This window comes from Sander lucioperca, chromosome 18 (genome assembly GCF_008315115.2).
Source record: "Sander lucioperca isolate FBNREF2018 chromosome 18, SLUC_FBN_1.2, whole genome shotgun sequence".
Classification (NCBI taxonomy): domain Eukaryota; kingdom Metazoa; phylum Chordata; class Actinopteri; order Perciformes; family Percidae; genus Sander; species Sander lucioperca.
The window spans coordinates 23,405,035-23,426,268 of NC_050190.1; the positions used below are offsets into that span (position 1 = coordinate 23,405,035).

Sequence of the window (21,234 nt, forward strand, 5' to 3'; positions counted from 1 at the left end):
TTTAAACAGTTAAAACTAATACAAGTGACACAAAACCATACATCCACTATCACACAGAAGAGGGTAGGAGTCGTAAGCATCGCTAAGCATCAAAATAAATATCTCAATAAATACAACTGTACACAAATTCTGGCTTTATGCATTCACATATAGCATAAGGTAAATAGTATACCCTGCCAGCAATCTCCGAATGCAGAGGAGATAACTGAGTCAAACCCAGGCCAATATTTACGTAAATTGTGATTAGCTTTACTGATATTCCATCAGTATAATCCAAGTGCATCATTACTAGGGATAAATAAGTTTTATTATACTGTGGTGCAGGATGCATGGCATGAAGATGAATAAACAGGAAAATGATTTATTTATGTGCCCATTGGCCCAACTATCTATTGATTTACATATTATAGTACTGCCTGCATTGGGAAATCACCATTTAATTTTCGCAGCTAAACTATTTTGCTCTACAACATGATAATATAAATAAAATGAGGACCCTGACATGTCAACATCGCTTGTCTAATAAGTTCTATTAAAGGGGCACTCCACAGATTTTACACACTTACTGTAGTTTACTCAGCTACATTCAGCCCGTGAGGCCTGAGACTTTTTAACAGAAAGCCTGCATTACAAACCAGAGGGGTTTGAAAAAAGTGGTCACTTATGCTATTGAGTTGCATTGTGGGAAATGTGGAAATCAGCACTTGACTTAACATCATGCTTAAAGGACTAAAAGTCCGGATATCTTAGCTTCTGCCGCACAGATTTCGATCATTCTTTTTTTAAATCTCAAGTCTCTTAGGGCGTTTTCACACCTACCTCATTTGGTCCGGACTTTCGGACTTTTCAGTTTGATCCGAACCAAAATTACAGGTGTGAAACCTCCCCCGGACCACGGTCCGGATCAAAAGACCAAATTTTGGTCCGATAAAAAGAGGTGGTCTCGGTCCGGACCAAACTGAACCATGGTCCGGTTCGTTTATAGCGTGAAAGCATTTTTTGCATGGTTCGGACTTTCGGACCAAATACAAGAAGCTCTGGCAGGCTCTCCTTGTGTTACAAGACCGGGGAAGCTCCTTTAAGGAATAGCTCGGTGCTTAGTGTGTAGGCTACATGAGAGAGTGTGTGACGGTGAATGCGCTGACGACAGGACATAGTTTTGTCACGTATAGATCTTTAGTGCGCTTGCATAACTGCAGTGTGAAACCAAAACTTACAGGATCAAATGTATACAATGTAACAAAAACATGAACCTTGGTCCGGACCTTGGTTCGGACTTTCAGGTGTGAAAACGCCCTGAGTCCAACAACTTTATGGAAGTGCAATACTAAATCGCTGGAGTACCCCTTTAAAGCTAGGCACATAAATGAATGTCAAACCCTGTGTGCAAATCGAAGGAGTGAAGAGAACAGTGGGAAACAGCGAGACAAGTTTCAGACTGACGGCGAAAAAAGGGAAACTTTTACAGGAAGACTCAGGCTTTTATCCTGACAGCGGTCTACCCTATCATAATAAGAATCTTCCCATCCTCTGCTATTGCAGCGCAACCTGGTGGGCAACTATCTGCTCAGCTTGCTGGAGCACTTGCCCTCTCGGCTACAGCTTTTTCCCCTGGACAGGTGGAAGGGGACCGTGCGAGCTTGGCGGCTGCAACACGTCTCCTGGTGGTGAGTGTAAAAGCGGCGGGGAGGCGGCGAGCCAGAGAAGCTCGGAGGCGAGCGGCTGCGGCCTAGGCAACCCCCTCCCCCGCCGCCACGGTGCTCGTGGCGGGAGGGCGAGGAGCTGACGGAGCGCTGCAGGGAGGAAGAGCTGCGCGGGGAAGCGCTGGAGCTGCGGTGGTGGTGCGGAGAGCTTGTCAGGCTGCAGATGCCCATCCTGGAGCCCCCGTGCTGGGCTGCGGAGCGATGGTGAAGGGGGGAGCCACGGGAACCATGCATCAGCTGAGCAAGGCATGTCAGGAGGTCTGAGTCACTGTTGCTGCCAGCTCGGATGCGGTAACGCCTTAGTCTGAATGGGTACAAAAAGCAGAGCAGGTTATGAACAGCCAAGTCATATATTTCAAAGCAAACCAGGAAACAGAGTGATAAATCAAACTGAGACCTAGATGAGAGGGTCAGTATCAGTCTCCTAAACTAAGCCAGCCAGTCGTTAGCTTAGCTTAGTTTAGATTTATTTTACAATTTAAAATTTGTACACAAACAGAAATGTAAAAAGCACAAGTGCCGAAACAAATTTGTGGCCAGGATGACTCCAGAAAGTCACTGCGCCCAACCAAGAAATAGTTCCAGCATCGTTAAAATTAAACAAACAAGACAATGCGTTAATTCATAAAAATGTAGAGGTGCTGGTAGGTGGATTTGTAGCTTTGGACAGAGCCAGGTAAGCTGTTTTCCCCTGCTTTCAGTCTTTATGCTAAGCTAAGTTAATCACCTGCTGGCTGGCTGTATCATATTTAGCATACAGACATGACAGTGGTATCAATGATTTTATTTCACTATCTGCAAAAAAACATAAATAAGCAAAAAATATCCAACGATTCCTTTAATCACAAGAATCAATCAGCAAAGTTGTAATGGGTTTTTATTTGTTTTTTTTCACATCTTAATGCTGTCTTTCATGCTTTTCATCATAAATGTTTGAGAACAATAATGGTTTGGTTAACTGTTAAAATTTGGATCCAAGAAAAGCAAAAGATGCAGATCAACAAATTACCTGCCCTCCGCTGTGGGGCGGCAAGGTGGCTTTCCAGGGGGCGGGCGCGGCAGGAATTGGGCAGCCAGCTGCTCAGCGGAAGAAGCTGAATGAACAGGACGGGGGATCCTGCTCTTGCGGGACAGAGGGCTGGATGAAGAGGAGAGGGAAGGAGCATCATCTCCCTGGCGGTCAGAACGGGAGCCCATAAGAGAGTCCTCGTCCTGAGAACGGTCAGAGGTGGAGGACAGCGGGTCCCTAGCAAGGGAGGCCACCATGGGGCCACGCCTATCAGAGAGGGACGGTGAGGCAGTGGGAGAGGGGACCGGGCCCTGGTGGTTAGCTTTCTTCTGCAAGAGTTTCTCCTTAGCAGACCCTGCAGGCGGGAGCTCCAGCAGGCTGGAGGGCTCCAGGACTGGGATGCGACTTTGCCTCCGGCTAGGGTCCTTACGAGGGGCAGCCGGGGACGAGGAGGCTGGTCCATTGGTCTGATCTGGGGCATGGTCTACTGCTCTGCTCACCTCCCCCCTTAGCTGAGGCTCTGTGGCACAGGGAGTCAGGCCAGAATCATGTTCAGGGTCTTTCAGCTTGGGGAATGCTCCATTAGTTAAATCCCTTTGGCTGTAAACAGGAGGGGAGAGGTGGCCATTGGCAAACACAGGGCTGCGAGGAGAGCGTGGAGAGCGTGGAGAGCCAGGAGAGTGTGGAGAGCCAGGAGAGCATGGAGAGGAAGGCGAGCGCCAAGGAGGCGTGTGTGGAGAACGGGGGGAGCGTGGGGAAGACATGCGGTTTGGCGCAGGGCTTTGAGCTTTGATGTGGATGTCTCCATTGACCAGCATCTCAGCCAGGGGTTCTGTGGGTGTCCCTGGATGGGTGGGCACATTGTCCTGGGGGGAGCTGATGTCCTCTGTGTGCTCCTGGACCTGCTGAGACTCAGCTTCAGCTTCACCCCGCCTCTCCAGCAGGAGGCACTGTGGAGCACTGTCCGATCCTAACTGGGAGGACAGCCCAGAGGGACGCTGAGCTGTCAACTGGAGGGGAGGGGGAGGTGGAGACATGGGAGGAAGGAGAAAGACACACAGGTGTTATTTAAAAAATTAACCATACTAAAAATGGGAATAACATTCTAATTGTCAAAGGCATGTTGCTGATAGACTACAACATGTCGAGTTGTGCTGTAGTTCTGTAGCAAGAGCCTGATGCAGATGTGTGAAAGGAGAAGAATTTTATAATATGGGGTAATAAATGGTGATTAGTTTGGCAACAGCATGCAGTACCATAGCTACCATTATCAGACCGAAACACACAAGTGCTATGGCAGTGTCAGTCAAGCTGTGAGTACTAAACCAGCAAGTAGGACAGGAAACGTTCACGCAACTTCGCAGGGGGCTTCAGCGAAGAGAGGGTGAGGAACAAATACAGGGAGAGAGAGAGAAAGAGAAAGATAGAGAGGACAAAGACGATCTGAAACAAAAGAGACCATGCAACCTGAAGTCATGACTCGACATTCCAAACACACATGCCACAATCAGACAAACACACACCCCTATTCAGATCACAAGGACACATATCCAGACACATCTGACCCATGCTCTGTCTGGCCTGCACAATGCCCCATGGTTTCTGGAGAGAGCTGCCTGACAACAACACAATAAGCAAGCCAACTGAACAAAGAAGCCAAAAAAAATAAGCAACTTAAACAAAAACAAAAAAGAAAGAACAAAAAAAACGTTGACAGCCAGCCGGTGTATTTCTACTGACGTAGAGGAAGCTCAATGGAGGTTTTTTTTTTTTTACGAGATTGTGATGGGCTCATCACCTGCTGGAGCTGGGCACGAGTGATGCGTATGACGGAGGGAAACTTGGCGTTTGCAGCACCCGCCGGGATGGCCGGCAGTTTCCTGCGACTGGGTGAGCGGGTGCCGAGGGCAGGGTTTGGTGGCAGTGGTAGGGAGGCGTGGCAGGAGGAGGATGAGGAGGGGCGCTCCTGCTGCTGCTGGTCGGCCGACAGGCTGCGCCTCATGCTCGCCGGATGGCGCAGGTGCAACGGGTCCGACAAGGTGGTCAGGAGTGTGTGAGGGCTGGGAGAGCGCAGAGGGATGGGGCTGGATGTCCGGATCACCACCTCCTCAGGCAGGGACGGAGGAGAGGTGGGGAGCTAAGAGAGGGGAAGGAGAGAAGTGGGAGGTGGAGAGAGGAGGGGTTGTGAGACTAGTGAGGAAGTGAGAAGATGGAGGAGGTATGGTGGAAGTGCTGTGAGGTAGGACAAGCAGGAGGGGAGCACGATGTTGAGTTGTTTTGAACGGGTAAAGCGACGAAAGGATTTTAAAAATAAGTGGATGATCTTAGGCTAGGGAAGGAATACAAAGGCTAGGTAGGGTGATTTTGGGAAGGCCGTGTACATTATTTACTTGGAGGCAGTTGTTGTAAGAGAGAATGAGGGGACAGTTATTCCTCTTGTAGTGCAAAAAAACAGCGGTTTATGTTGAACTTGTAGATTGAGCAGGATTTCGGTGGGCTGGTTGAAAGTTATAAAAAGTAAAAGAGCAAAGAAGTAATTTAAACTAAGCAAAACAAAGTATATTTATTTAAACTAAGCAAACCGAAGCATATTAAGAATTTCATTTATGAAGTAAATAAAACCAACCAAACACATTGCAAATGTCTGCAAATAAGATAAAATGATGCATATCTTACGCAAATCAAAGTGCATTTCAAAGCCATAAGCTCTCTTTCCCCCCCATGCTGTGATCTGATAAAAAGCTCTGCATTTGTTACACAAATATCTTTTTATTCTAACAAATAAACACAAGCAAATAGGCGAGAAAACATAAAGCAGTAACATTTAGCTTCAAACTACAGCAAGATGCAGCTGGTGGAACTCTGACTGTTGTATGGTATTAGCATTGACGTTCTAAAGCTCTGACTCTGTACAGCTTTTTAACTTTGTAAAATGCTGACTACAGTCAGTATCATGTGTGCCATGTTGTGAGATGGCCTTCAAATGAAATGGCTTACCTGAGTGAGAACTCCCTCAGCCAGAGCTTCCGCTGGGCTGGTTGGAGTGACGGGGGGCAGAGCCCCTCCAGGGCCCACGCTAAGCTCCAACTTGTCCACTTTTGCACTTCCCTTGGAGGAAGCCATGCTTTCTTGTTGAGCTTTGCCAGAGTGAGGGCTTGGATTGCCCTTTTCCCATCCAGGAGACTGATCCCCTGGCTGGAGCACCTCTGGCTCCTCATCCTCCTCCGAGGGGCTGGTGGTAGCCTTGGCTCCTGGAGAGCCACTGGGTGGATCCACCATCACCCACTCCCTTGAATCAATGTCCTGCCTCCCAGAGCTCAGATTGAGGGCCACAAAGCCCCTACAGCTGGCTGCCCCCTCTCCCTGCTCCAGAGATCCACAGGATGCTGGCTTGGGAGAACCACCACCAGACAAGAACTCCTCATCATAGTGCCAGATCCTGTCAGGACGCTCCCCGCCAGGTACAGCTGGACTCTGAGTTACTGGGATGGTTGCAGCCCTGTCAGCCTCCTTCTCCTGGTGCTGGGTGCTAAGCTGCTGCTTCCCTGAGCTGTACAGACACAAGACAGTTGCAAACAATCTACTCTCTGCTCTATCCTCAGGAAAATTTAGGAAATAAATGATGTTAACATACCAGGCCTCCAGGAAGCACTCTGGACTGGACTTGGACTCTAGGCCAAGCCTCCTCTCCAGCTCAAAACTGTGAATGTTGCGTAGCTTCCTCAGCAGGGGGGCATCACGGTCTGAAGCCACCACCTCAGGGTGCAGTTTGACTGGAGAACCCAGGCAACCCGGGCTCTGGTGTCCGTGGTTGCCCTGGTTGTTGCTGCGTTCCTCCTCCGCCTATGGAAAGCAGTCGGTTTTGTTAGTGACTGATTACTGACTAAAAAAAAGACAGGTGGAATTTAATTGAGGTATCAATTCTCTGAGAGCGCTCGAGGTGTTTTATCATAGTCTACCTTCCAGACTGCCGTCCTGATGCGGTTACGATTGCGGTCCAGCTCCTCCCAGACATCAGCCTCCTGGTTGCGGTGTGGGTGGAGGGGAGAGCCTGGCAGGCGCTCCGGAGCGGGGTTGTTCTCCACGTCGCTGAGCTGCTCGTCTTGCAGAACCTCATCTGTGTTTTCCCTCAGCAGGTCGCCAGGGATCAGGGAGGCATTCGCCATACTGGGGAAGAGTACAAACAAAGAGTACAAACATTATTTCATGTTTGAGGCTATAAAAGACATAGGCAAGTGTGATATTGTCAACCATAGTTATCTACAGTATTTAATACAAATGACACCTACATTTAATTCTAATACTTAAAGTGTTTAACGTACCCCATGTGTGCCGGAGTGAGGCGGGTGTGGTGTTGCGGTGTTGTGACACTGGCACTGATTGTCAAAGTGCCATCAGTGCAGGTCCGCTCCCAGTCATAAGGGTCATTCTCCACAACATTGTAGGTCTTCATGCTGTTGTCAAACACTGACATCAGCAGCTGTAACAACACGAAAACACATTATTAATCTTTTTTCTGTGAGTTGTTATTCGGGGAGATTCCACAGGAATCCACAAAAAACAGGCAGATAACACATATGGACTTGGGAAGACCTTTCTGGATCATGCACTGCACACTTTACTGAAATATCCAACTATATCATCACTTGCTGAAACATGCTGCACTTCTATGTAACCAGAAAACGCTCTTTAATACTGTAAATCCAAATTAGAGCCATATGTCACCTGGTAGTCAGGCTTAGTGAAGTAGTCGAGGCTGGAGATGTGATCCAAGAACACACCAAACTCTGCCGGCAGGTGTTTGAGCATCAGACGATGGTCGTAAGTATCCTTCAGCTTCCCCACATGTTCCTGGGAGTGAACAAACACACACACACACACACACACACACACACACACACACACACACACACACACACACACACACACACACACACACACACACACACACACACATACATACACTTGTCACATCTCATTACTTACAGCTACCTGGACAAGGCTGTTTAGGTTCCGTGAAGGACAGCGATTACTGGTTGTACTTACTTTGTCCTTGATCTTCCTCCACGGCAACTGACCGACCAGAAACTCCACCAGCATGTAGAAGAGAGACCACAGATCATCGTGACGACCCATCTCCTGCAGGATTACACCAGGGTTGAGTTCATCTTAATCAATTATATTTGATCATCGACCACTCGTGACAAAAAAGAGAAAGTTGTGTAAAGCACATGAATAAACACGCGTGGGACAGCACATGAGCTGCAGTACAGGGACGATAGATACTGACCTTATTCTTGTGCGCATTGACAGATGCATAGCGGACTGTTCCCCTGAACCCTGCCACTGGACGGGGCTGAAAAACAAATACAGAAACAAACAATAAATGCTGATATAAATGTATTTTAATTAAAGATGTTCAGCTACAAATAACACAACACAAAAACTGAAAAGAATTTTCGCCAATCTAACCTCCATTAATCTGTCCCAGTTGCGAACAGCTCAACAAGCAGAACAATTTTGACATCTCACATCATATTACACCAAAAAAATACTAGACTATTATTCATCAATAATGATAAGTTGAGCTTTAAACTCAGTATATACTCAGTAACAAAGGAGGGCTCTTACAGGTCGGACCTCCTGGCAAGAGTTGGTGAACTGACGAGCTAAACCAAAGTCCAGCATGTAGCAGGTTCGACAGGTACTTGGGAAGCGGCCCATTGCGAAATTGGACTGAAGCAGAAAAACAGGAGGCAATGGTTAAAAGAAGAATTAAATCACTTATGTGTAAATGCAATATTTATGTAATAATGTATATTTATATTCTTGTAGCCCTGGCGGAAATAAATGTGTTCCTATGGAAGAATATAATTAAATATAGCAGCTCAGATGACAGAAGATGTTTACATTTAGCTACATTTTGGACGTTTAGCCAACACACACAGTGAGCCAGCTTACTGTAAGTGCAACAATATACTGAATCAGCAACGATACTAGCAGCCAATTATAAAAACAATGCAAGAGTCACAAACACTACCCAGACAGCAGAAATAAAAATATTCTCATCTGTCGGGAATATATACAGTAGAAGTTAGGTTATGAAATGAGAGCCAGGCAGAAAATGTCCGCTGCTTCACCCTGCTAACTGTGACTCACCGGTTTGATGTCACGGTGCAGGAAGCCGACAGAGTGGATGCTCTCAATAGCCTCCAGGATCTGCCGTCCCAGACGCAGGGTGGTGCTGATGCTGAAGGTTCCCCGGGTCATACTCCTCCTCAGGTCAGCCAGGTTACGACCCTGAGAAAGCACACGTACCAGATCAGTTAGTCTGATAAATCTCCCTTTAAGAACACAGCAGCTGTTGATTCCATGTGCAGAAAATGCCTTTTTTGGAGTATTACCAGGCCATCGCATATTGAGGAGGAAAATAAGAGGTGATATTGCCTTTTGCATCCTTATTAGCACGTAGAAGGATATTGTTGGAGTGGAAGTCACCATTTTCCTCCAAAGCTTTTCTTCATGACTCAAAGACCTCATAATGTACTATCTCTGGAGAAAATGAAATACAGCTCAAGGGGGTCAGCGGGAAAATTCATGTCTGTTTGGGGGCCCATGGTTAATTACATTACTAAATTAAGGTCACTACAGGATGAAGGCCATGCGCAACACTGATTCCTCCTAAGTATACTTGAAATCATTTAAATTATATATATAGTGCCACTGCTTTGCATTCTCTATTGGTGTACCATTGTCTATGTGCTTTAAAGACAAGAAAGGGATTTCTCATTTCATTTTCCTTTGCTTTTTTATTTTATTTATTTGTGTTTATTTCTTCTTTCTTTTGTATATGTGCCTGAATGTATACATATGCACATATGTGCATACATGTGTCCTATATATTCATCTTATTGCATTATGTGTACAGACATATGTGTGTACACAAATTCCCACTGTTGTTATACTTGCAAAAGTCTATGTGGGACCTGGGGTTGGGGTGACAACGTAAGGAAATAAGTCCTTTATGTTTATTGTAACATTTTCTGTGGAATCAATAAAAAGATTAAAAAAAAAAAAAAAAAACTATCTTGACACGTCATAAAAAACTAAAACTTATATATCTAGTTCTCTTTTGGAAGCAACACACAGTAACTGGAATAAAAATAAAATCACTATTAAAAGTTTTACTGGCTGAAATGTTTTGACAGTAGCGAGTGACAGCCAAATATGTTGAGTGGACAGAAAACAAGCCAACAGCGAAACAAAATTCAGCTGCACCGATCATCTATAATTAAACATATGGTGCGGTCGGGAGTCGGTGCTGTACACGAAAACGTACCATTCCTGTGGGTATGGTTGTATAAATCAAAACCACACCACACTTTCAAAAGAAAGTACTGGTTTATTTGTGCCCACACTGAAATGTCTGAAAATGATCTGAAAATTGTGAGAAATGCCAGCCCCAAGAAGTGTTTTTAAATTGCTCATTTTTTGACATGTATAATTGGCTTGAGGAGATCCTGAACCGAACCTTATAAGTAATGGAAAAAGCAGCTTCCTTATTGGTATATCCAGATGGGGCTGGGAATGGCTTATAGGTGTCATTCCTTGACTCACAACCCACCTTCCTCCCTTCATAATTATAAAAATGTCTTGGTTCCATCATATCCCTTTATGTTTAAGAATATTCGATTTAGAAAGAAGAATGTATCTGCGTTGAATGTGTGTGTGTGTGTGTGTGTGTTGATGTCACACCACCTCCATGTATATGTTCCCGTGGTCACATGTGTCAGACGGAAACACAGGCATGAAATAGCTTAAACACTGTAATTCCCCCAGCCCCTCCTGTCACAAATTTGTAGTTATGTTGTTATGTCTTGGTTTGTCGTAGAAAATCTACAATAAAAATTGAAATCCTAAAAAACATTTGAATGACCAACAGTCTAAACCCCAAACATATTCCATTCCCAATTATATGAAAACAGAGAATGTGGGGAATCCTAATTTTAGAAACTGGAACCAGCAAACGTTTGGCATTTGTTCTTACTAAATGACCTAAACAATTAAGCATTTATCAAATTTGGTGACAATAATTTATTAGTTTGATGTGTTACACTGGGCTTGAAAACATCTGTTAAAAGTGAGTGCTTATTATGAGGCATTAAGTCCTCTGCATTTAGACCAACCTGAAGCTCCATCACCACGTAGTTAAAGCGGTCGTTGCGGCCACATCCCACAAAGCGACATACGTGGTCTTTACCTAAGATATAAAGGAGGAGAAGCAGGTTTCAGGATACTTTTGGAGGAGAAGATGAGGTCACTTCAATAGTCACCTGACGCCGGCTGCATCATTTGATGGTAATATGCGGCGTGCTGCTGTGTGAATCATGATGACGTGCACGTTCATATTTCCCTGCCCTTGCCTCTCTACAGCTCACTGCCTACCCATCACCAGCGTCCCTGTATGACTACCCTGCTGATTTATAGGCTATAGCACACAACACCAGGTCTACACATGTGCATGAACTGTGTGTTTGTGCACATGTGTGCGTGTGAGCAAATGTGCGTGTGCTCTGGACTGGTCTCAAAGGACATTGCTGCATTGGCAGCTAAACTGCAGCCACACCCCAAAACCCTTCAGTACACAGTAAATGGAAACAGTTACTGACAAAACCTCCATGTTAAAAACACTACTTTTAAGATTCACCTGATTCTTATAAAATAAATCAAAATAAGGATCCAAATCAAAAACAAAAGAAGGTATTATTATCTTGATGTGACCCATTGGTCTTCTTATAAGGCCGTGGGACGATGTTTACTCTTTACAGCTGGGCGGGTCAGCAATGTTTGGGGGGGTTGGGGCTGGAGTTCAGCCCTTCTCAAGTTACATGCTGGTTCCCTCAGGAAGCAACAAACCCATGATGCCTGAGGCCGCAGCTATTAGACAGCAAACATGATCTCAGCCCATTGATTTTCCTCTCAGAGGGGAGAGAGAGAGAAAAAGGCGTAGTGGTCAAAAGGCAGGAAGGGAGAGGTGAGGGAAAAAGATAAGATTAAAAACAGACAGAGAGGAGTAAAACTATACAACCCCCCTGAAGGAGCTTTCTTTTGTTGATCCTGTGTCTCTGCTGTGAGACGTTGGGAGTGTCCAGGCACACAAACATATACTTCCTCTCGCGCTAGTACTCTGTCGCTGCGGTTTCTGTCATCTGTAACTTTTACATTCAAACTCTCAACACGTAAACCACGATTAAAACGCGATATGTGAAATGTAGAATGATTTATCTGCTGAAATGATCTATATCTGGTCTCAGAGAGGTAGATTTTTATACTATGCTAATTGATGCACAAAGGCTATCCCTGCATGACATTTCCTGAATTGCTCTGCTTCTTTTACATTTGTTTTATCAATCCAGGAGAAATTATTGACAGACAATGTTTCACTTCTCTTAAGCATTTGCTTTTTTTTTTTTATAAGAATGATACGCCCAGTGTCCTGTTTTCAATAGGTCACACGGTGCCAGGGAGGATCAATCAATTCCAGAAATGTAACCAAATCCACTGAATCCATTTCTACTCACCCTGGAGTTTCTTGAGCACGGCGACCTCCATCTTGAGCACCTGTTTGGGCTGCTGGGCAGACTCCACCTTCAGCGCCACGCTGACGCGCGTCAGCAGGTCCACCGCCTCGTAGATCTCCCCAAACCCGCCACCCCCAATCTTCTTCACCTAGAGGAAGACAATGAAATACTGCATAAGAACTTCATATGGAAAAAAAAAAAAAACAGATTTACAGTCTGTGCATGGACAGTGAGTTTATAAAACATAAAAAAAAAAAATTTGGGGCATTTTAGGCCTTTATTGGATAGGACAGCTTAGACATGAAAGGGGAGAGAGAGGGGGAATGACATGCAGCCGCAGGTCGGAACCGAACCTGTGGTCACTGCGTCGAGGACTGAGCCTCTGCACATGGGCGCGTGCTCCACCAGGTGAGCCACCCAGGCGCCCATAAAACATTACATTTATAAAAACTATGGGAAGATTACTTTTTTTTTTTTTATCTTTCCCAAGGAAGGTCAGCAACAGAACCTCCTCAATGAGGTTTGTGGGGTCCTGCTCAAAGACACTTCAGCAGGGGAGAAGGCTTGAAACTGTCCAGTAAGGTTTGGCGTTTATTTATTTTCCCCACTTACCTCCCCCATTGAGGTTTCACTGAGGTTAGATAGCAATATCAACATGAAATCAGATTGTCTCCTTTGATGACAACTAGAGATGTTCCGATACCGATACCAGTATCAGTATTGCCTCCGATACTGCCTAAAACGTTGGTATCGGTATCGGGAAGTACTGGAGTTAATGCACTGATCCGATACCACATAATACAGCCCTAAAGAAAATCTACATTAAAGTAGTTTATTTATGTTCTTTTTCCGTTATAACTGACTGCCAAACTGCATAATAAAAGAAAGTTCTGTGGCATTCATGTTTCACAAAGAGGTTAACCTGAGTCAGACCAACAACAAAGATAGAAATAATATCATATAATAAAATATATGACACACTGGTATCGGATCAGTACTCGGTATCGGCCGATACGCAAGTTCAGGTATCAGAATCGGTATCGGGAAGCAAAAAATCGTATCGGACCATCTCTAATGACAACACTGTCACCATGGCAATGTGGGCATGAAGGGAAATTAAAAGCATGTGATGCCATTAATTTAGGCACTGTACAATAGCTATGTATGATGCCCTATGTGATTATGTATGCATGCACTGTAAAACTAAACTAACTTTATTTTCAACCATCCACACTTATTTCAAGGTTTTTTGTATCGTTTGTAGTTATAATAAACCAAAAATATTATATACAACTTAAATTGCTGCACTATAAACTACTGTATGTAGGCACTATGTAGAACTGCAATATACTAATAATATAATAATAGTATATCATAATATACTGATAGATTAGACTTGGACTTCAGATATTGTGGTCAATCATTTTCAAAAAGAACTACCTGTTGTGATCCGAGTAAAAAACACAGGAGACTATTCAATTGAAAACCTTAAAAATATAGTGTGTGCCAACCTTCAAAGCAGGCAGTCCAACAGTGTAATAAACCCTTAAAATCATTATGTCCAAATTCATTACAAAGATCAAACAATCAAAAATAGCCGAGAAAATCAGGCGCTCTGTAAAGCAGTACAATTTAGTTGGGTGCTGGTCAAATGAAGGCAACGCAAAAAATTTTATTGGTTGAGTCTTTTTTGGTGCACTGCATGTCAAACACAGTCCTTTTGTCATAATTTAGGCAGACCTACCTCTAAAGGGTGAAGAGTTTGTGCATGTGTGAAATCTAGAAACATTCTTGCAGTTTCTCATTGGGAATGCAGCAAGTATTGAAATGTTAAAAACGGCTACTGCAAAATTACCTCGGTAATGTTTATCCTACGGTACTGTTTTTGTTTTGACTATATTCAACGGTGACATCAATATTTATTAATGAAACTACCTTTTTTGGTTGGTTGGGCTGCAACAAAAGATTCTTTTCATTACAGATTAACTTAGACAATTACATTCTCAACAAATCGTTCGGTCTGTAAAATGCCAGAAATGTGGTGACAGATGCTTATCACAAGGTGACATATTCACATCGCGTGTTTTGTTCCACTAATAGTCCGAAACCCCAAAATATTCACTTTACTGTCACAAAAGAGAAAGTAGAAAAGAACATTCTCAGTTCTGACAGGAATAAATGTGACTAGGTAATTAGCTCACTTGTGAATAGTTTTGTGTAAATGCTGATAGCATTTGCATTGATAAAGGCCTAAAGCAGGGCAAAATGGTTGCAGAATTTTCTCAATAAATATGACACCAAGAAGTACAGTATGTGATTAATTTCCCAATGCTCTCTTCTTTATTTCACTCTTTCAAATTGCCCCCAACAGTCTTACCGTTTCCCTCTCACCTCTCAGTACTAGTAGAGCTTTCATTTCTCCCACGTGTCTTTCACTGTCCTCCATGCACACACATACACACACACACACACACACACACACACACACACACACACACACACACACACACACACACACACAGAGAGTCTTGTATCGCACTAGGAGCTAAAATCGTGGGATAAGCTGCAGCATTCTTATGTAACTCTGCTCCGTAGAAGACAGGAAGTGGTGCCAGGCTGCCAGTAAGGAATAACAGCCTCACATGGCACCCAGGCTGGCACAACAGTGGATCCTCAGGGAGCACTGCTGCTGCTGCCTATAGCACACTGCACTGCCACAAATAGCTTTACAGTCTATTTTTGGATCTCCCATACTGCAGCCCTACCTGGTCAGAGAGATACACGACCCCAAACTGTCCAAGCCACAGGTGAGATACTTTAAAAGGAAAGCAGGACTCATAGGCAGTGGAAAGCATTGTTTGATGAACAAACAGTTGTTGTTGATGGGTCAGAGGGCGAGCCAGGGACAGACAATGATGGGGCTGGACAAACACACTGCCTATTGTTTCTGAATAACACATCACTTACCACTTTCCATCGTTCCTTGACCAGGGAGAGCACACTTAGGATGTCAACTTGCTCCACTCCCCCGCTCATCCCGTCTGTGGACCAGGGACGCTGTCCTCACTGCTTCCCCCTCGACCAGCAGGCCTCAGACTGGGACGGGCATTTGGGCCTTGATGGAGAACCCTATGGAAGCCCAAGAGGCACACAACTGTCAGAAACTGAGGAATAAATGAGTTGAATTCTGGTTATTTAGGCTAATCTGCAGTAAACTGATAACTTCATCATCTTGAGATGATGAAATGTTCTTGGGTGTTTAAGAAAGATGTTTCATAGAGTTGAATATGAAAAAGGACTGGTTGAACTATATGTGAAGGTTTAAAAGTCTCCCCAGTTGAGAGACAAAGTTAAACCCCCTGGCTTAATGGCTGGAGCTTTCTGATCCTCGGCCATCCCTGCAGCTGCCACACCTGCTGCCAGCAGCTGTCTTTCTAGCCAAACTCGCCCCACCAACTCGCAGACAAAAGTCCTGCATCTTAAATTACAAAAAGGCTTTATCTTAGTATCATTTTCCCAGCCATTTATCTTCCGTGCATGACAGCCAAGGAGCAGGTCTTTTAAAGAAAGTACTTGTCAGATATAATGAGACTGTTTAATCTGCCTAATTTTGCATTAGCTCTGGTTGCATAATAGGGCAGACACAGTTTGCATCATGGTAAAAAGAAAGCATTATTTTGATCTAAAACAATATCTTATCACTCACACATACAGTAGCATATGTTTTGTGTTACATTGATGTTCATCATATTGAACTGTATAAAGTTGTATTAATTTGCTTCAGATAGCATTTTGTTGTACTTGTAGTCCTAATTTAAGGCTATAGAAATGTGTATCACAATAACTAAAATTCATCATAATATACTGTAATTATTTTAAGTGAGGTTACACTGTACCAGCAGATTTAAGATTTTTTTTTCAGATTGTGAAACCCAAAATTCACAGATGTAAATTAGTCAGTTATGCTAATGCCCCCATATAAAAGGTTTGTAAGTTGGCTTACTGAGCTTTTTAAATTATTAATGGTTTATGAATAATTTACTTACAGTTTATAAATCAGCTATATATACACTACCAGTCAAAAGTTTGGGGTCTTGGGGTACTAATCTGATATCATTTTAAAAGACTAACTGAGAAAACATTGGAGAACCCTTTTGCAGTTTATGTAAGCACATAATGTAATCTGAAAACTGCTGCCCTGGTTAAAAAAACAATGCAACTGATCTCAGCTGGTATTCTGTCTGTAATGGAGTGGAATGGAAATTTCTAAGTGACCCCAAACTTTTGACCAGTAGTGTAGTTACTGGCCCCACTTTATATTTCCGAATTATTGTGTCCCCTAACCAGGGTGAGATCACTGAGATCTGGTGACCCAGGTCTTCTGGTGGTCCCGAAGTCTAGGCCTAAAACCAAAGGTGACCGCTCCCACCCGCGGGAATAGTCTTTCCCTAGTTATAAAAAATGCAGAGTCAGTCGATGGTTTTAAGAAGCTGTTAAAAACTCATCTGTTTCGTATGCACTTTGTCCTGTAATGTGCCTTTCTGGATGCTTTCTATTGTTTAAGTGTTTCACTTTTGCGGGCCATTTATTTTATAGTTTTTATTATTATCATTACTTTGTTTTTGTTTGTTTTTATATTGTTATCTCCCGCTTTTATAACTTTCTATTTTTAATAAATGTTGACCAGTACAGTACCTTGTAACCTTGGTTTTGAAAGACGCTTTATAAATAAAGTTTACTTACTTACTTACTTACTTACTATAAGCAATGTTTGGGTTGCCAAAATTGGAAAAAATCTTTCTTCCTATCCTCTAAGAAGCCACCAAGTCTGCAGTTATACACGTTGATAAGATGTAAATACCATCATTTGCAGGTTTTTCCAAAATGTGAATAAATTAAAGAGCTTAAAACACAACTGCAGGAGGGTTTCTTTGCTACCTGGACACCTAAAAGTTGTTCTTATTTATGGCTTATAACTGATTTACAAAACATTAGTAAATTGTTCATAATAAAGCCATCAGTGACAACTTGCAAAGCCTTTATAAAGGGTGACTTATCAGATTGTATGAATACATGTATTACCGTGTTGCACAAGCAAGCTGTCTGTATAGCAAGAATTAAATGGAGTTTCCCCTGGAAAAAGCTGTGTATACACTCCTGTATCATACAACATCTATAGAGACGCTTTCCTCAGGAGAGCACACGCTGGTAACTTCCTTCAGTGTGGCTTCAAACACTCGAAAAAGCAAACCTCATTTAAATTCATCATTCTGCACACTGCGTGCAGGCGTCTACTGTTATGCAACGAGCCTTCAAAACACTATTTGGTTACGGGGCATGATCCTCACATCAAGGAGGTAATCAATCCCATCATGCACCAGGATGAGGTTGGAAGATGGAAGAGGGCAAAGCGTGATTAGACTTAGATAGCATTGAAATGACAAGCATGAAATGTGACCCAGGGTTGAGAGTCAGCAGTAGGGTGGACTCTAACACACTGACGACACTACTGGACGTCAGGTCTCAGGATTATAAATCTCTTCTTAAGACATATTATTATTCTAATAGCCTCTGAACTTTATTCTATTAGTATGTAGTTAATATGTATTACCATTGCCTATCATAATGTCTGGACTTATGTGAATTACTATGAACACTGATCAAGATTATGATAACATTTTTATATAATATAAATGTAAAACACACAATCTATATCTATATTTTCATGAATAATAAAATATCCCCCTCTTAGTGCAACTTTATTAAGATAAAGAAAATGCACTATATGGTTGAATTAATGTCTTTCTAGGGAGTTTAAGAGGAGACCTTGAGAACAGTGAGCCATTAAGAGCAATCCACAGAAAAATAGCACACAAATGGTATTTTCCTTTCGAATCTTATGAAGATTGTGTGCTTAAAAATGAGCAATACTAATAGTCTACAGCCATGCTATTGGTTCTGTTAGTCTACTTAGGCACAAGGCTGCTTTGAGCTAAATGCTAACGTCAGCATGCACAAAATAATGCTAACATGCTGATGTTTAGCAGATAATGTTTGTTTACCATGGAGGCATGGACACTGTTTAGCGTGTTAGTATGCTATCATTTGCAAATTCACATGTTAACGTTTTTCACATCCCTAAACATTTTTGCACATCCTGCACTAAACCGTTTTAAACCATTTTTGTATATATTTGTTTCTGTATTTATTGTTTATTTCATATTAATGCTTAATATGTTTATGTATGTACCAACCACCAAGGCAAATTCTTTCTAACTGTTACTTACTTGGCAATAAATCCTTTTCTGATTCTGATTCTGAAACAGAAAATACAGTTGAGGCTGAGGGGGATATCATTAGTTTTGTAGGCATTTTGGCAAATAAACCAAAGTACAATTATGACCTGATGGCACTTGATACAAAGTCAGGGGTCACCAAAGTTATTACAGGTCATCTTATGGGGAACATGGGGGGGGGGGGGGTGTACCAAATGTCAGGGCAATCCATCAAACAGTTGTTGAGACACTTCACTCTGGACCAGACCAAGTGGTGGAGCGACCGACAGACATCGCCAGAGGAAACAAAAGGGAACAGAAGTTGTATTGAATTAAGCTTTTGGGCCATGTTTTGTGCCTCTGTTTAAAGCCATACTGGCCAAAGCTGAACCAAACTATAACAGTAACATGGCAACATAAACCCTATATATTCTCCTCATGTGTAGCATCTGAAAATCTTTTTATACACACAGAAACCAAGCGAGAGCTGTCTTTTAAAACACTAGTGGAATTCTTGATATTATGTACAAAACCCTTTGAACCACAGAGGGATGAGAGCGACTCGCTGTAAACACTGATTAAATAACCTCTGCTGTGAGTCTAGTGTCAGGACTGCAAGGTCACCCCACCTTCTAGTGTTTGCCTTCTTTCGTAGAGAGAATCACTTGTTCTATCTCATCACAACTACCGTGCATGAGACATTTCTTTCTTTATAATCACAGTAGGATGAGTGAGCAATTTGGCAGAGATGGCTGACATTTAACCTTTACAGCTTAGAGTGTGAATGTGAGAAAATCAGAAGCTTCTGACAGAAGCGTGGAAGATATAGGCCTAGAAGAAAGGATGGATGTTTTGGTAGTTCTGTGCTACCTAACATAACCTTTACAACCTAACCTATACTTTTAGGTGAAGAGTCTGGAGATGTCTAAGCCATCTTGTACCTTTTTTTTTATCCCTCAAACAGCCCAGGTGTGTCAGAAAAGCAGGAAAGATACTGGGTCGCAGGGAGCACAGGGACACTACCTGCCATTCAGTCCCATAGACTGCATATAACAAGCCACTTCGCCAACACACATCACTATAAGACATGTTCGTACACACATTGCATAGGCACACACACAAGGCAGGCTGCCTCCCGCTGTGACTAATCTCACACCTCATATGGCTCTGCTCTTCCTCCTCCTCCTCCATACAAACCACCATCAATGAATTTAAAAAAAAAAACAGCCCAGGAGGAGACTTCGGACCAAAAATTAAACCAATCTGTGACAACCAGCTCCCGTCTCATCATGAATCACACTTACTGACCCCCGCATCTCCACGGAGACGATGGTGCAGTGCCATTTTCATTTGCTGACTGCAGCTTGTCTCGCCTATGTCCTTTTGGTCTGCTGGAAAGCTGCAAGTTTTTACGGCTTCATAAAGAATCATGACATGTCAATGAGTGATCCCACCCACAGAGGATTTCTCCTGCTCCTCCATTTAAAACTAAATTGCGGATATGTTTTGTTGGTAAATATTGACAAAAAGCAGTAATCTATGTGTACATGTACAACACACATGACTGGAGTGAGAATAACTTGACTCAAAATCAAACATCTGCTTAATTTTCTGTCTAATCTGAGTGTGGCCTGGCTCAGTATAGTAAGACAGGGAGACTGTCTGGTCAACTCTGTGCAGGACAAGCCCTGGAGAGGAGCCAGTGTGGGGAGGCCCTCCACACTCAATCACAGCATGGATGCAACTGATCCAGTCTGAAGAAACAGTGAAGGATGAGTGTGTGTTTATATGGCATAATGGCTCCACTGAAGCCATCAAGAATGCACTCACCTAAAGAGCAGTACTCAGTTTGGGTTTATTGCTTTAATGAACAGTGCCTCAAATCCTTCATTTTAAGAGCAATTTGTGCAAAACAAAAGCCAAAACACAAACCTCGGGTAAGTTGTTTTTTAATGTGATGTGACAGGTAGCAAGCTGCAGCAATGTCCCAACACATTTGTCAAGCCAGCTGTCATGCTGGTCTCCAGAAATCAAACCACCAACCTCCCCGCAGTGGACTGGCTGACTGGCTTTGCTGTGGAGAGCTGTTGCATAGCGAGTTGGTTGCCACAGCAGATTTACTCAGGCGCGTCCACGCACATTGGCCGTCCACACAGGCCACGCAACCTCATCTTGCCTGGCGTTTGGGAGGTTATACTGTAAACTCTGACAACATGCAGAATAACAAACTCAACGCATGCAGCGGCACGCGACAACGATTTGGGTGTTTAGGGGTGGTAGAAAAGGGGCGAAACCGAAGAGGGAGAAGCGTAGTACGGCCTCTTGATTTCTGAATCCTCTTACCTCGGGTCTTTTGCTGCCAGTCCTTGATCCAAAGAAGAGCCGGGTGTGGTTACAAAAAATCCTCTACGTTTGGAGGCGGCGGGAACGACAATGAGCGGAATCCCATAGCGAGCAAACCGTCCATGAAGAAAAGGTGGCGGCGGTGGTTAGAAATAAACGAGCGGAGGGTGAAATATGTCTGAGTGTGATCGTTGCTTTTCTCCTTCTGCCTGTCACCTCAGCATCTCTATCGGTCGCTGCGGATCCGTGACGTGACGAGTCTCTGTGATGATCATCAGCCTTCCTGCGCGCGCGGCCCCGATTCGATCGCCCCTCGCAACAAG

General features: G+C 43.5%; 1 protein-coding gene across 3 annotated transcripts; it reads right to left on the bottom strand.

Annotated features, from left to right (window-relative positions):
• Positions 1 to 1,276: 1,276 nt before the first annotated feature.
• On the bottom strand, positions 1,277 to 21,234 carry ttbk2a (tau tubulin kinase 2a). Of its 3 annotated transcripts, XM_035994484.1 has the most exons (17): positions 20,912 to 21,234; positions 18,581 to 18,610; positions 15,261 to 15,422; positions 12,294 to 12,441; positions 10,899 to 10,972; positions 8,872 to 9,012; positions 8,344 to 8,448; positions 8,003 to 8,068; positions 7,759 to 7,851; positions 7,438 to 7,563; positions 7,035 to 7,192; positions 6,672 to 6,879; positions 6,347 to 6,555; positions 5,710 to 6,262; positions 4,511 to 4,849; positions 2,713 to 3,722; positions 1,277 to 2,007 (listed from the first exon to the last, which is right to left on the bottom strand). In XM_035994484.1, exons 3-17 carry the CDS (start codon positions 15,327 to 15,329, stop codon positions 1,560 to 1,562), a joined length of 3,747 nt encoding a protein of 1,248 aa, XP_035850377.1. In that variant the 5' UTR covers positions 15,330 to 15,422; positions 18,581 to 18,610; positions 20,912 to 21,234; the 3' UTR covers positions 1,277 to 1,559. The 3 variants fall into 3 exon arrangements, with proteins under 3 accessions (XP_035850377.1, XP_031166003.1, XP_035850378.1); XM_031310143.2 differs by lacking the exon at positions 18,581 to 18,610; XM_035994485.1 differs by lacking the exons at positions 4,511 to 4,849; positions 18,581 to 18,610 and having other exon boundaries at positions 1,278 to 2,007; positions 20,912 to 21,231.